Source organism: Danio rerio, chromosome 6 (assembly GCF_052040795.2).
Source record: "Danio rerio strain M-AB ecotype USA chromosome 6, GRCz13ab, whole genome shotgun sequence".
In the NCBI taxonomy this organism is placed as follows: domain Eukaryota; kingdom Metazoa; phylum Chordata; class Actinopteri; order Cypriniformes; family Danionidae; genus Danio; species Danio rerio.
In genome coordinates, this window is record NC_141026.1 from 41,912,163 (window position 1) to 41,925,564 (window position 13,402).

Here is a 13,402-nt window from a genome sequence, read left to right on the forward strand (position 1 = left end):
AATATATATAGATTTTGTTTTGGGTGCGCTGTAACGGCATATTAGATTTTTAAATGACATGCAATGCTCAGCATAATTGAGTACAACCCATTTTGAAAATGAATATTTTAATCCATTTCTCAGTGAATATAGGCAATGTATTTTGGTGCATTTAAACAAAACAGATTTGTTAAACAGATATATTTATTAAAATATTTTTTTAGTCTCCAAACATATTCAGAAATTGAAAGATAATACAAATAAATTCAAGCAAAATATTGCAAAAAAAAAAAATACAACCTACAATTTGCTTTTGTTTTTTTTTTTCAATTTTTTGCTTCTCTTAATTTTTCCTCTTTTTTAAAATATGTATTTAATATTTTTCTATAACATACAAATTTGTCTATACTAGTTTTTGGACCATTATCATAAGTTATGAATATAACTAAGTTATATATAGAATATATATATATATATAGAATATAATAGAATAGAATTTATATATAAAATAGTTACAAAATATGAATTTAAAAGATAAACTTGTGTACTTACTGTATATATGCTGAGCACTGTAAACTGATTTTCTCTGGGAATGCTGATGTTAAAATGACTGCTAATCTATCACCTTTGTTCAGTGAAAGCATGTCAAATTAAATCTACTAGCTGCATTTAGCATTGCTGTTTTATTCATTCCCCAAACAAAATACAATTTATTTCAGATGTGAACATCAAAAAAATCTCATATTTTTGTAACAAACAAAACAAAAACAAAACAAGTTGTGGGTATTTAAAGGGACAGTTCACCAAAAAAATGAACATTCTCTCATTATTAACTCAGTTATGTAAACTATATTATATTGTATGCTCACATGGATTTGGAAGAACATAAGTGTTAATCAACATACCATTGTTTCATATTAGGATCATATTAACTTGTGTGTGTGGGTGTGTGTGTGTGTGTGTGTGTGTGTGTGTGTGTGTGTGTGATCTAGACTCCTCCTCTCTTCTTGATAACATGCTCCATCGTAGCAGTCTCTGAGGTGTCCAAACTGATCTTGTATTTGGCCAGAATTTTGAGAATGGGTCTAAGCTTCAGCCACCACTCAGTCTTCGGTATACGATGTCTGAAACATGAACAGAATCAGGAAGATTTCGCTCAGTGAATGACAATGTGTGTGAAGAGGTGAAACTGAGGGATCACTCACTCAAAGTCAGTGTCCTCCTTGAGATCAGAGAGAGGCTGGAAGAGCATGGCTCTCTTCCTCATTCCCAGGACACAGGCAGAGTCCGGCGTGTTGGCAAAGATACGGCCTGTTCATACAGTAGGGAACCATGTTTATACAAAGACAGAAAGGGAATGTTATTCACACACATTTACAGGCAGGTTCATTAAGATTAATGTAATGTACCTTCCACGAAGACGACACACTTCGAGTCCTATTGTTTTTTTGGTAACACTTTACAATAAGGTTCATTAGTTAATGCATTTACTAACATAAACTAATCATGAAGAACACATGTACAGCATTTATTAATCATAATTGAACACTTAGTAATGCCTTATTAACATCCAAGTCCATGCTTGTTAACATTAGTTAATGCACCATGAGTTAACATGAACTAACAATGAACTACTGTATTTTCATTAACTAATGTTAACTAACATGAACAAATACAGTAGTAAATTTATTGTTCATTGTTTGTTCATGTTAGTAAATGCATTAATTAACATTAACTAATGAACCTTATTGTAAAGTGTGACCGTTTTTTTCATGCAATAAAGGTTGTTAAAAATGCAATATTTCACTCCCGGGTTCAATGTCAATATCTTGGCTTTTATTTTTCATGACCTAAATATCATGCTTTGCATAATTTTAAGTTGTTGTTTTTAAATAGCCATTATGAGAGCAACAATGGATGATTTACCTCACTTTTTGAAAATAAATGAGAAGAAACAACTCAGTCTAACACATTTTAGTCTTTGAAGTAGTCATTTTGAAGCCAAAGCTCTTAAATTGACATTTTCTTGTCATGTCTGCCTTAATTAACAGGTACAACTTGGTGACTGACAGAGTGGGAAAAATAAAATGTCACTAAAAATAGCCTAAATATAACAATAACCATAACTATAACAGAAAAGGTCATTGGGGAAGGTGGTAACAACAGCCATTAAGTTGTTGGGAATAAAACTAATGTAGTATTGATAGTATATACAAAGAAAGAGTACTAAAAAAGACTTCCATAATTGTCAATAATAAGAGACTTTTTCCTTTTTCAAACACCTTCCAATTGTTACCATCGTGTCATCGATATTGTGTTCACAAATGTGTAAAAAATAGGAAAAAACTCATTCCTCAGTAGCAGTTGATGGCCAGTAGACTGGATATTTATTTAGGGTAGGGGTACCATGTTTTTATATGATATATATATATATATATATATATATATATATATATATATATATATATATATATATATATATATATGCCAAGTGTGATATGTCAGATGTCTCTGTGAGTGTATACTGCAAATGAAATTTCCCTATTGGGACAAATAAAGTTAACTAACTAAGTAAATAGGCAAAATGCGTAAAACAACATAATAAAAACATAGAAAAACTAAATTTTGATAAATGTAAAAATTTAATTAAAGCTACAAAAAAGTCTCTGATTTGAATTCCATAAACTGAACAAAAAATATAACAGTTCCTGACTTAAAGTGTCTAGAAAAAAGCATTCTGAAATACCATAATATTTCAGAAATCACAACTCACACAATTTCATTCTGCTTATTCCCTTCTTTACTACTAATACAAATTATTAGACAGACAGACAGACAGACAGACAGACAGACAGACAGACAGACAGACAGACAGATAGACAGACAGATAGATAGATAGATAGATAGATAGATAGATAGATAGATAGATAGATAGATAGATAGATAGATAGACTGAATGATTGATCACCATGTCTGTAACACTCCTTCAGTTTATCTGTCAGCCACAGCACAGCTTTAGCTCCCATCTTTGTGCCAAAATTTCTATCAAACGGTGTAGGGGTTCCACCCTGACAACATGTTTGTAAAAAGTTAATAATTGAGAAATATGACAAGATATAATACAAGGTATCACAATATAGCAATGTCAAAAACACATCAAACTCAGTACTGTACACCCAGACCTGCTGCATGTGGCCAAGAACATTTTTGCGGCAGTCAAACACTCCTTTGCCCTCTTCTGAGTAGAGGTTGAAGAGAAAATCTGTAGTGTAGTTTGCATTACATTTCTCATTTCTAAAGGAAACACAGTTTTATGTTATTTAGAGTGTTGGCACAAGAGTAGGGTATCTAGATTACAGCAGAATTTGTCTGAAATATTATGTGGGAAAGCATGAAATGATGCAGAAACTGTGAAAACGGCAAACCTGAGGATGAGGCCTCTTTTCACTGTTGTCTTCATCTTCTCCAGTAAGTGCTCCACGTTGGCCTATTTCCCCAGGCAGATATTTAACAGTTAAAAACATTGACACATAATATGCATACAAACAACAGCCTCAATCTAACCAAACACATCTTACCTCCAGGTCATGAATGCCAAAGGGGTCTTCAAAGACGTACGCAGCGTCAGCCCCTGCAGCCAGTCCTGCCATGGTTGCCAGATAACCACAGTATCCTCCCATTGTTTCAATGATGAAAACCCTGCGCTTCGTTCCAGCAGCAGATTGCTTGATCCTATCGCATGTCTGAAAAGACACAAAAACATGATCAAGCACATAGGACCAGATTTCCTTTTGCCATGAAAAATTACACTTTTACTAAAAAACTATATCTAAAAATAGCAAAGAAATGGTGTGACTAGAGCCTAAAACGGGCCAAGTTCATACAATTAAGCAAAAATAATCAACTTTATGATACTGGTGTTCCCATGTACTTAGTCATTTTGCATATTTGTATTTTACTTATGTTAGTTCCGCATAATTTAGATGTGCAAATTTAAATTATGAAATATTATTATTATTATTATTATTATTTAGGCGAAAGATTAAGCAAAGTTTAATCATAATTTATCGCATGCAAAATAAAAGTTTGTTTTGACAATGTGTGTGTGTTATATATATATTTATTTGTTATGTTTATGCTATACACATTATACAAAATTACATTGATATTTGAATTAATATATAATTTGTATCATAAACATACACACACATATATATACACTCACCGGCCACTTTATTAGGTACACCTTACTAGTACTGGGTTGGACCCCCTTTTGCCTTCAGACCTGCCTTAATCCTACAAGGCATAGATTCAACAAGGTACTGGAAATATTCCTCAGAGATTTTGGCACATATTGACATGATAGCAACACAGTCGCTGCAGATTTTTTAGCTGCACATCCCTGATGTGAATCTCCCGTTCCACCACATCCCAAATGTGCTCCATTGGATTAGAAATGATAACTGTGGAGGCCATTTTAAGTACAGTGAACTCATTGTCAGGTTCAAGAAACCAGTCTGAGATGATTGGCGCTTTATGACATGGCACGTTATCTTGCTGGAAGTAGCCATCAGAAGATGGGTACACTGTGGTCATAAAGGGATGAACATGGTGAGCAACAATACTCGGGTAGGCTCTGGCGTTGATATGATGCTCAATTGGTACTAATAGGCTTAAAGTGTGCCAGAAATGATCCCCCACACCATTACACCACCCCCAGCCTGAACCATTTGTACAAGGCAGGATGGATCCATGCTTTCATGTTGTTGACGCCAAATTCTGACCCTACTATCTGAATGTCACAGCAGAAATCGATACTCATAAGACCAGGCAACGTTTGTCTAATCTTCTATTGTCCAATTTTGGTGAGCCTGTGCAAATTACAGCCACAGTTTCCTTTTCTCAGCTGACAGGAGTGGCACCCGGTGTGGTCTTCTGCTGCTGTAGCCCATCCACCTCAAGGTTGGACGTGTTGTGTATTCAGAGATGCTCTTCTACATTTCGGTTGTAACTAGTTGCTGTTGCCTTTCTATCAGCTTAAACCAGTCTGGCCATTCTGGCTAATCACCGTCTGGCACCAACAACAATGCCACGTTCAAAATCACTTGAATCACCTTTCTTCCCCATTCTAATGCTCGGTTTAAACTGCAGCAGATCATCTTGACCATGTCTACATGCCTAAATGCATTGAGTTGCAACCATGTGATTGGCTGATTAGAAATTAGTGTTAACAAGCGGTTGGACAGGTGTACCTAATAAAGTGGCCAGTGAGTGTATATAAAAGTGTTAAGTAAAAGCAAAACTTTTATTTTGGATGCAATTCGTAGTGATTAATGTTTGCCCGGCACTATTGTTATTATTATTATTAAAAATGTAGTGTCTGGTTTGCAGTGTACTCAATTTTTTTTTGCCTGTTTTAAAAAAAATAATTAATCTAGTCAAACTGGAGTTTCTGATTTAAATGCAAAATTTATGAGAATATTAAAACTAATCATGCAACATGATTTAATAAAGCTTCGATTTATTAGTATCTGCATCATTATGTAACACAGTTATCTAAATGTCATAATTGGCTACGCCTGTTTGTAACCCAAAAGTCATTTGCTCTGCTCTTGGTATAGACTATGCTGGTCAAGAACTTGTGACTTGAAAAAGTTGCATCTATTACTAGGATTGCCCTGTTACCACATCTGTACACTTATATATTTCAACCTTATATTATGTATGCATTTAAAGATGCATATGTCTGTGTGCCTGTGCGTGTGTTTGTTTCTCACAGTTGTGATAGTATTAAGCGCAGTATCAGCACCAACGCTGAAGTCTGATCCAGGAACATTATTAGACACAGTTGCTGGAATAACAACCAGAGGAATACACAACTCCTCGTATTTTTCTCTGGCAGTCACTAATTCCAAGCCTCCAACAAAGGCCTACACAAAAGAGAAAGACACAGTGTGTGAAAAGTAAACAGCATGGTGAGGCAGCAGGTATACAGCTAAAAAATGAAAATATTTGATGTTCCACACTGGCAGAAGAGTTTGAGATTTTCTTACTTCAAATCCTCCAATGATGACCAGGGCATGGATGTTAAACTTGGCTATATTCAGGCTGATTTCTTCAATCATATTAGCCGGCAGTGACCTACAGGGATAGATGAAGAAAAAGGAGAAGCAAAAACAGCGGGTCTCATTTACTAATATTTATAAATGTATTTTTAATATTTATACACACATTTGAACTTCTCTTGAAAACTTTTATATTCACAACACATGCGTACGCACATGAGTTTGTTCTTAAACCTGTTCTTCTGTCAGTGAATTGTTCAGAGTACATTAAATCAAATTAGAACTAAGATGACACAATTATTTTTCATTCACCCTGTAAATGACATATCTAATTACTGTATATGGTTCTTTCTACAGGTTTATAAGGCCCCAGACATAAATGAAAATCACGTAAATGTGGTTTATGTTGTTCTTGAATATTTTTGTAGATAAAGTTTAAATATTAGTATGTAAGTTTTGATGAATCCTGATTTATTCATGTACCAGTCGATTCGAATGTTATCACTAGATTGAATGGGCTTTATCAGTGGTTATCAGCTGATAGATATGGGCCAGTATGGACTACCCCTACCCCAACCCTAAACCCAATCGTCAAAGTAATGTAAAAACATCTGGAGTTTTCTCTATTAGTATAGTGAATTAACCATGTGGATAGATGATAACAGCCTTCTGAGCTAGTAGATGCAGAAGGCCCCTTATCTAGAAGGCCCATATCTATCAGCTGATAACCACTGATAATGCCCATTCAATCGACTGATAACATTCGAATGTTAAGTCATAATATACTCGCATTTCATACTTGAGAATTTACATTTAGTTAAACATATTTATGAATGCAAAAAAATAAAGAATAATAAAAAAAACTTTTTCATGACCTAAAATCTGAAAACAGTTCAATTAAAATGTATATATTTTAATAGCAATGTCACTTTAATGTATTTAAATTTATACAACAGTTCTGTCTGGTTCTTGAATTGGATTGGCTGTAAGATTTTCTGCAAAGAACAGCACTCGTACCGCCTATTCACCCTTCACCCTTGTGCATTACTCTGACCGCATTCAGCAACAAGCAGAGGACACTCTGGACAAATATTGCTGCTGTTGTACAACATAATGTACTTTTGAGGCTTTTTTTTAGGTGAGAAGGTAGTTGCAGTTTAAGCAGTTTATTTATAATGATGAGTGCCTATTTTAAAATATTTATAATTTTGGAGCATAGGATTCAGTGCATTGGCCGCCATCAGCCTGTCTGAGCAAACCAAAAAGAAAGTGATGGCTGACGTTCCGCCACAAGCTGGCGAAAGTGACTAGAGCATAATAAGTGCTTAGGGAAGAAAAACTTAATTTTTTCAGTGTAAGTTTCAAACTATAGCTGAAAAAATTATTATAAATCAGGTAAGTGACATTCTGAGTCGATCTCTCTGTCTTTTGTATTTTGTAGTGCTACATTTATGCCACATAAACTGGTAGTGTTTGCTTTGCTCTGGCCTTTTTTAGGGTTAATTATTGTGAAATACCCATTTCATCAGAGAAATACTGGGAAATCTCTGTAGATTGATGGCATTTCATGCAGTTCAGCCTTATGAGCAAAAATTTGACCTGCGTACTAGAGTCAATGCACACTTCCCACCAGTGTTGATATAGAGCCATATCGAACTGCTACTTGTGTGATATTGCTCATGTAAGATAAATCACTGAGTGTGTCTGTGAAGTTTAAGCTCTTACAATGCTTTCAAACGTTTGTGTGTCTCTTTATATGCAAATCAAGTGCTGCTCCCCACCCCCTTTTCTAGAAGAGGGCAGTACCTTTACAGTTTGTGCTTTGTATACCCAGACAAAATAATCTACATGCATTCTAAAGCCCCCAGATCAACGGTTTTCTGAGCAAACAGAAACATAGCTCGCATGCAGAATGTCAGTTGTCAGATGGCTCATTAGATTCAAAACAAAAATAAAGTTGAAAAGGTGATGTCAAAAGCACATAAAAACAAAAGTTCAAACAGTTATGGTTTTATCTGTGAAAGTAAACTGCTAGGGAAGAAATTGCTTGTTTATCAATAAATCAGATACGCAAAACTCCCTTTTAAGTAGACTTTTTTCATGCTCAAACAGCAACAAAAAGCACTAGTGAATGTTGAAAATGTAAAAACAGCAGGCCTTGATGCACTCCTGCCAAATAATTCTTATATTTAAAAACAATAAAACTTTCTTACTGAACCCAAACTTTAAACACTATTTTAAAACAGTAAAATTTACAGTAAATGAGTATTTTTGTTGTACCTCTTGGTTCCTAAAATAGATCCACCTTTGCCCGTCCAGCCTCCCACATAACCCCATGCCATTGGTTCAATCTGATAGGTGCGAGAAAAAAAGATTAATACAAATTGAATGGATTTCTTCATGTGAACTCATCGATTCCTTCTGTATGTCGAATACTTTACAGTTCCATTTGCGAGTCCCTCGAAGCCGTCATGAACAGCCAGCATGTTGTGTCCTTGAAGGATGCCGATCCTGACTGCTGAACGGACTGCTGCGTTCATTCCTGCACAGGGAGCTCCCACATTCAGAATAGCTATGTTTATATTACTCTAGAGAAAAACACAAAGACTGAATGAAAATATACAGACGCTTTATATTAGATCTTTCAAATATTTTTAAAAGAGGACTTTTTCTGCTCACTAAGGCTGCATTTATTTGATTACATTTATGAGATTTGCATCATAAGTCATAAACTCAGTATTTAGTTTCACATGATCCTGAGAATAATTGCTAACATGATGATTCATTTATATAAATTTGAATGAATAAAGGCTCAGCATTGAGCAAATGTCTGTTCACCAATAATAATAATAGATCATATATAAGGATTGTAGTAATGATGCTAAAAAAAAACATATTTCAACTCCAAGAGCAAACTGCATTTTAAATTCTATTAGAAATAAAGACTCTTATTTTAAAATTAAATAATATTTCAAAATATTATTGGATTTATCATATATATTTTTTAATTATATTATATTTTTATTTGACCTTAAAGCAACACAGAGCAATACAATAAGCAACAACAACTATAAAGACAAAAAGGGAAAGGCAAACAAAACAAACAAAACAAAACAAAAAAATTAAAACATTGTTACATCAGTTCCTCCAGTTTATACATAGGTTAACAATGTTACACAGATATTTTTATGCCAGTGGGCACAGGCAATATGGCGATCTTGCAAACAATGACAGTGTCATCCTTTTAAACTGTTATCCTTTACATTTGACAGATAATTAAAAAAAGGTTTCTGGGTGGCTTTGAAGCCAGCAATGCTATCAGAAAGATTTTGTCTAAGTCTCTCTAAATGTAAAATGCTAGAGAATTAAGAAAGCCAGGATTTAAAAAGTGGTTTTGATGCCTTTTTCAATAGACAAAGCCACCATACTATATTGGACAGCTTTTTAATTTGATGACTGAACCCATGAAGTGAGTCAGACCAATCAAAATCAATGATTGCTGAATCAGAGGGGAGGTCACGAGAATAAGCCTTAGAATCGGAAAATTTTGCTCTAAAACCCATAGTTTTGGGCATGACCAAAAAAGATGTCCCAAGGAGCCCTTCTCAGATTTTTTTACATTACATTTGTTACATTGATTGAATGAATTTATTAAGCTTAACCATAGAATAATGAAGCCGATGTACTAACTTATATTGGATTAGTTGGTGTCTTGAGTTAATAGAACATGTATTTATGACCTAGATACACTTTTTCCAGTCCTCATGGGTAATCTGAATGCCTAAAACTTTCTCCCAGGAATCTTTCAAAGAAAAGTAGATATATCGAACTGACAAGTAAAATCATATTTATCATATTTTTAACGGTGAACTATTTTTCAGTACATTTAAAGAAATAATTTGGGCTAAACCTAAACTGGGTGGCACGATGGCTCTGGTTAGCACTCTCATATCACAGCAAGAAGGACGCTGGATCAAGTCCCGGCTGGGCCAGTTGGCATTTCTGTGTGGAGTTTGCATGTTCTTTTCGTGTTGGCGTGGGTTTCCTCCGGGTGCTCCGGTTTCCCCCACAGTTCATAGACATGCAGTATAGGTGAATTGGAATAATTAAATTGGCCATAGTGTATGAGTGAGTGAGTGTGTATGGGTGTTACACAGTAATGGGTTGTGGCTAGAAAGGTATTCGGTGCGTAAAAAATTTGCTGGTTAAACTGGCGGTTCATTCCACTGTGGCAACCCCTAATAAATAAAGGACTTAGTCGAAGGAAAATGAATGAATAAACCTAAACTTTCTGTATCTTGACAAATTTTATATAGAATGCATATATCATCATGCATCATTTTCAAGTATGAATTTAAAAACTTGGATGAGAGTTGATGGGTTAAACAATTGAATGCAAGCTAGGTTACTGGAAACACAAAAATAAGAACAAAATTAAACATTTCCAAACTTTTGACATATCATGTGAGTCTAAAAAAAGGCTTTAACTGAAAGGCTGAATGATACAAACCTTCACATCTGGGGCCGTCACATGGGCTAAGAGTTTATATGTGTTCCAATTGTTCTCAAAACTCCTGCAAAGGAGAATTAGCAGATCAATTACGCGTTTAGTTAGTAGCGTCTAAAAGAGAAAGTCAATGATAAAGAGCTTACTTTCCCCTGAGCTTAATAGCTTCCTCAAATCTGCCCTCGGCCATGGCTTTGGTCACCTCTTTTGTCTAAAAAAAGGCACGAGAAGATGTATTACAAGTTAACTAATTTATTAAGAGTGCAAATCAACAAACCAAACATTTGCATCAATATGTCTCAGCAACAAAAATTAAAAAAACTAATTCATTAACTGTGATGTAAAATTGCACTTCCATTAAAAGAGCTTTGGAAACGTAAGATTGTTTTTAAAAGGAAGCAACACTTGAGTCAAAATGATCTGTTGTAGAATAAAAGCTGTTCTCTTGGTCCCAATATTTGGTGTTTTGAACTACATGATAACAATAATTGAATAAAAAGATGAATTGTTGGATGTGACACAGTCATTGTGTTTATTTTGTAGGGCAAAATACACTTGCTGTTATTACACTGTTAGACTTTGCCTCATTTTCACAGTTATTTACTGCAAAAACGCTCAGTAAAATACCACATATATACTTTCCAGTTCACTACAGTAATATGGAGCAATTTTAAAACTTTTAAAGTAACTTACTGCATATGAGGGAATTTGAGGTATTCTACTGTAATCAAACGTAAAATGTAAATAAAAAACAGTTAAAGTACTGTAAAAATTGTCATACTGTAAAATTAAAATGTGGTAAATGCCATTTCATCATAAAAAGAAGTTGCTGTCTATTTTACTTTAAAAAATTAAATTGCAGTAGGGCTCTGCTACTGTAAAACACATTTACAGGTAAGGTACTGTAAAGAGACAGTTGCGGTAAATTGCTGGCAACAGTGTACCGCAAAAATACAATAAAATGTCCAACAGGGTAAGATGGGAAGCTATTTTAGGGATACTAGTTATTTTTAATTGTAATAAAACTTCACAACATTGTTTTTTACTCTCATTTTTATTATATGAGTGCATGCTTTGTCAGCAAAAGATGTTTTAATTTAAAATGAATATTAAATTAAAACATTTTAACTTTATTAATATTTTCATAAAAGTACACTTTTAGGTCAACATGTAAAATACTTTTTACTTTTAACAAAAAACATTTATTAATCTTCATTAAAAATCCTTTCAACAATAACCAATTCAAACTTTTAATATCAGCAATGTATTCACCAATATTATTTAATATAACCAAGCCAACGTCAATTAACAAACAGCTGTAAATTAAAAAAAAAAAAAACATGATCCTTATTTCCTTTCACTTTTTCTTGTTCACTCAACTTTTGAAAATATCAGCTGCACTGACCTAAAAACGTTTTGTCAGTAATACAAAAACATTTAGCTGGGTAACATTAGATTATTAGTTTTCTGGAGAGGTCAACTACTCTGTAACAAAACTTTTTAAGTTGTGCCAACTTAATATTTTTGTCTGCAGAACTGGAATGCCTGAAGTTGAGCAAGAAAAAAAAACATAATCCTTATTTTCTTTGGTTTATTCTCATGTTCTCAACATTTCGTTTTACCTTAAATTGATAGGACAGTAGAGAGTATAGACAAGAAAGTTTGGGGAGAGAAGAGAGGGGAAGGTTCGGCATAGGATCTCGAGGTGGGAATCAAACTTAGGTCGCCATGAACAGCAAAGTGCCATGTGTTGACGCACTAACTACTACACTATTGGCACTAATGTGAACTTTTGAAAACATTAGTTGGTTGTACTGACCTAAAATGTCTGAAGTTGAGTGAACAAAAAAACTCATTTGGAAATTCGTACTAAGAAATAACACATCATCAGAACAAATAAACAATTGAGAAAACTAAAACAAAGACAAACGTTGACAAAACAATTATTAGACACAGAATTAGAAACAGGACAGAAGGCAAAACACTAATAACAGTAAACAAGACAAGGATCAAAACATGGCAGGACAAACCGGAAAAAACGCTTTGTATTCACATGTGAAGCATGCCTTCTTGTTTTTTCAATTGAATTGTTTGTTCTGATAATGTATTAAGTTTTTTTGTTTACTCAATTTCAGACATTTTAGGTCTGTTTTCAAAAGTTAAGTACAAGTCAGCATTTATGGTGTAGTGGTTAGTGCGTCGACACATGGCACTCTGGTGTTTATGACAACCCGAGTTCAATTCTTGCCTCAGATCCTATGCCGATCCTTCCCCTGTCTCCCCACTCTTTCCTGTCTATACTCTCTACTGTCATATCAATTAAAGGTGGAAAAAATGTCGAGTTCACAGGAACAAAAACTAAAGGAAATAAGAATTTTTTTGTTGTTGCTGTTCACTCAACTGCAGGTTCATTCCAGTTCTGGAGACAAAAAATGTTAAGTTGGCACAACTGTTTTGTTACAGAGTGGTTGACCTCTCCAGAAAACTAATAATCTTATGTTAACCCAACTAAATGTTTTTTTATATTATTGACAAATACTTTTAGGTCAGTGCAGCTGATGTTTTTAAAAAATGAGTGAACAAGAAAAAGTGAAAGGAAATAAGGATTTTTTTTTTTACTGAATTTTATTTGCAAGCTTATTAATAATTGTTTAACAATACTGTACCACATAAATTACTGGTACTTAATGCATTGACTAATGTAACTACAGAGGAATGTATGTGTATTCATTATAAACACAGTATTATACAATATAAAAAAATTATTACACAAATAAAAAAACAATACTTTCATATACTTTTCTTAATTGGCAAGCAGGACATTTTATTTGTGTTGAATTTGATTGAGATT

The 13,402-nt window shown here is 33.9% G+C and overlaps 1 protein-coding gene across 5 annotated transcripts in view; it reads right to left on the minus strand.

The window, feature by feature from the left end:
• Positions 1 to 643: 643 nt before the first annotated feature.
• pfkmb (phosphofructokinase, muscle b) overlaps positions 644 to 13,402 on the minus strand; it is a 58,208-nt gene continuing 45,449 nt past the window's right edge. For 3 of the 5 annotated variants that reach the window (XM_087255840.1, XM_087255838.1, XM_087255837.1), the window contains 12 exons: positions 10,698 to 10,762; positions 10,555 to 10,618; positions 8,486 to 8,632; positions 8,325 to 8,395; positions 6,033 to 6,120; positions 5,757 to 5,909; positions 3,558 to 3,722; positions 3,405 to 3,466; positions 3,162 to 3,273; positions 2,948 to 3,047; positions 1,185 to 1,290; positions 644 to 1,103 (listed from right to left, as the gene is read on the minus strand). In XM_087255840.1, the coding sequence (XP_087111966.1) occupies positions 968 to 1,103; positions 1,185 to 1,290; positions 2,948 to 3,047; positions 3,162 to 3,273; positions 3,405 to 3,466; positions 3,558 to 3,722; positions 5,757 to 5,909; positions 6,033 to 6,120; positions 8,325 to 8,395; positions 8,486 to 8,632; positions 10,555 to 10,618; positions 10,698 to 10,762 (1,269 nt within the window). In that variant the 3' untranslated portion in view covers positions 644 to 967. The remainder of the gene's footprint in view (positions 1,104 to 1,184; positions 1,291 to 2,947; positions 3,048 to 3,161; positions 3,274 to 3,404; positions 3,467 to 3,557; positions 3,723 to 5,756; positions 5,910 to 6,032; positions 6,121 to 8,324; positions 8,396 to 8,485; positions 8,633 to 10,554; positions 10,619 to 10,697; positions 10,763 to 13,402) is intronic. The other 2 variants (NM_001365336.1, NM_001089417.2) reach the window with 1 other exon arrangement.